General features: G+C 45.9%; 1 protein-coding gene across 1 annotated transcript; it reads left to right on the top strand.

The window, feature by feature from the left end:
• Positions 1-385: 385 nt before the first annotated feature.
• On the top strand, positions 386-2589 carry LOC112080136 (ubiquitin conjugation factor E4 A-like; the record flags this gene model as incomplete). The annotated part of the gene is made up of 5 exons (XM_070442490.1): positions 386-498; positions 838-990; positions 1817-1976; positions 2258-2263; positions 2528-2589. Coding segments are annotated over 5 exons (494 nt in total), but the record flags the coding sequence as incomplete, so codon positions are not given.
• Positions 2590-2597: the final 8 nt, after the last annotated feature.

The raw sequence follows: 2597 nt of genomic DNA, 5'->3' as shown, positions 1-2597 counted from the left end.
CTGTGCGTACTAGATTAGACAGAGCGTGATCGGCTTGGCATCAGCCAACTGGCTGATTCAGGCTGTGTCATCAAGGGGGTCTACAGGTCCCAGATTACTGTCCTCCGCCTCCTCTTTTCCCGCTCATCATCCCTCACTGACTGGCATGATAGTGCCCCGATGACGGAGCCCCTGTCTGTCCATTTCTAGTCTTAATCTAATCTGTTCGTGCTCTCTGGTGCTGCTGGACCGCTGGCCTCTCTTAGGATTCCATTTCAGGGCTATCCAGTAAACAGTAAATGACTTACCCCAGCTCAATACTCATAAACTAGATGCTGCAATGAGTCATGAATGACCGTGTTTGCTCTAAGTGAAAAGTAAAACATGAACTATTGTTTGACCTCAGGTGACCCCAGTCTGAGAGGAGGCAATGGGATTCCTCCACGCTGTGTGTTCCTGGAGGAAATGGCCGCTGAGATGGACGGTCAAGATTGGCTGGACATGGACAACATTGAGCAGGTACAATAGGACTGGACATTGGTAATGGTGGTGGTGAACTGTTCGCTGGTCAGCTCAGTTGACCTCGATGCCATAAGATCCACATGTACAGTACTGTATCCTCTTCTCATACCGATTTCCTAGCTGGCTTGTAGTTTCAGGGGACTAGGCCTATTAAGTATACAGTGCATCATCTACTCTAAGAAGATGGAATAGTGAAAAATGCATAGTGAACAAAGATCATAGAGACCATATGCTCCACAAGGAGCAGAGATCAGGAAGTAAGTACATGAAGTTCATAGCACAGAATGTTGGCTAAGTTTTTTTTCTTTTTTTTTATATATATATTTTTTATATCAGGCACTCTTCAACAGATTACTGATGCTGGAGCCAGGAAACCACCTCATCTACATGACCTCGTGTAATGCTGTAAATCTCTCTGCCGACCGAGACGCTGGGGACAAGTCCGCCATACCGTTCCTCTACGCCTGCTACCAGAGAGCCAAGGAAGAGGTGGGGTCACATACACAGCACTCACTCTCATTCCTAATTTCTTTCTCTATGAATTCCCAGCCATAATTCAGTCAGGAAAAGTGTGCTGTATAGGACCGTTTTAAAAGGCAAACACGGACTGTACAAAACATTAGGAACACCTGCTCTTTCAATGACTTGCCAGGTGAATCCAGGTAAAAGCTATGATCCCTTATTGATGTCACTTGTTAAATCCACTTCAATCAGTATAGATGAAGGGGAGACAGGTTAAAGAAAGATTTTTAAGCCTTGAGACAATTGATTGTGTATGTGTGTCATTTAGAGGGTGAATGGGCAAGACAACAGATTGAAGTGCCTTCAAACGGGGTATGGTAGTAGGTGCCAGGCGCACCGGTTGTGTGTCAAGAACTGCAACGCTGCTGGGTTTTTCACGCTCAACAGTTTCCCATGTGTATCAAGAATGGTCCGTCACCCAAAGGACATCAAACCAACTTGACACAACTGTGGGAAGCATTGGAGTAAACATGGACCAGCATCCCTGTGGAACGCTTTCGACACCTTGTAGAGTCCATGCCCCAACGAATTAAGGCTGTTCTGAGGGCAAAAGGGGGGGTGCAACTCAATATGAGGAAACTGTCTAAACCGTGCTGCATGGGACAATGTAAAGGTAAATAGTCTTACTGAACATAATGAATGACCTGTCTAAGGTTAAATCTGCTGTTTATTTCTAGATCATTTCAATCTGCATATAGGCTAAATAATGCATGTTTAGTTTGTGCTCCATTGCTGACAATGATGTGACAAATTCTTAACCTCCCTGCTCCCTCCTGACATTACACACCCTCAGGTCACCAAAGTACCGGAGAAGCTGCTGTCGTACGCAGTGCGCTGTAAGAACCTGGCGGTGTCCAACACGCGCACGGTCCTGCTCACCCCCGAGATCTACATCAGACAGAACGTGTACGAGCAGCTACTGGATTTGCTGCTAGAGGGAGTCGGCGGAGCCCGTGAGTCCATTCAATTATTAAAGCCCCCCGACTGTCTGAGGATCCCGGTTCTGTTCCATCTCAGTAGCCAAAGAAAGTGGTGTTTGCTGCTCAGGTATCAACTGTTGAGGCCTCCCAAGACAGGATGTGCTGTAACTTAGTCTAGTCTGCACCCGCTGATGAAAGAACTGGTTTAGACTGGTTTGAACTTGTCTATCTGTATTTATTAGTGCATAATAGCCTCACTTTGCTGTGTGTTGTCGTATAAGGTCCTGATGATGTTGCGTGTGGTTTGTGTCCAGAAAAGGGTGGGAAAGATGCCTGTACAATACAGAGAGTATACTTTACTGAACTGTGTAGGCTATATATACAGGTTATTTTTTTCTGCTATATATACCTAAGCCCTTTTTTGAGCCAGGAAAAACCCTGTACACGTCTTGTTCTGTAAAGTACAGCATCTTTTCTGCATTATACAGGGCTATTATACCAGGTTTTTACTTACCTATACCTAAGCCCCTTTTTGAGCCAAGAAAAACCCTGACATTAAGTGTGCTTTCTGTTGTGCGTTGCAGAGCTGGAGGAGGTGGTGGAGTTCGTGGAGGAGGTGATAGCTGGCCTGTTGGCTGACCAGGAGGTGCGCAC

Source organism: Salvelinus sp. IW2-2015, unplaced genomic scaffold (assembly GCF_002910315.2).
Source record: "Salvelinus sp. IW2-2015 unplaced genomic scaffold, ASM291031v2 Un_scaffold12076, whole genome shotgun sequence".
Classification (NCBI taxonomy): Eukaryota; Metazoa; Chordata; class Actinopteri; order Salmoniformes; family Salmonidae; genus Salvelinus; species Salvelinus sp. IW2-2015.
Note: the sequence above shows the minus strand (reverse complement) of the source record. Positions and strands in the feature narration are given on the sequence as shown.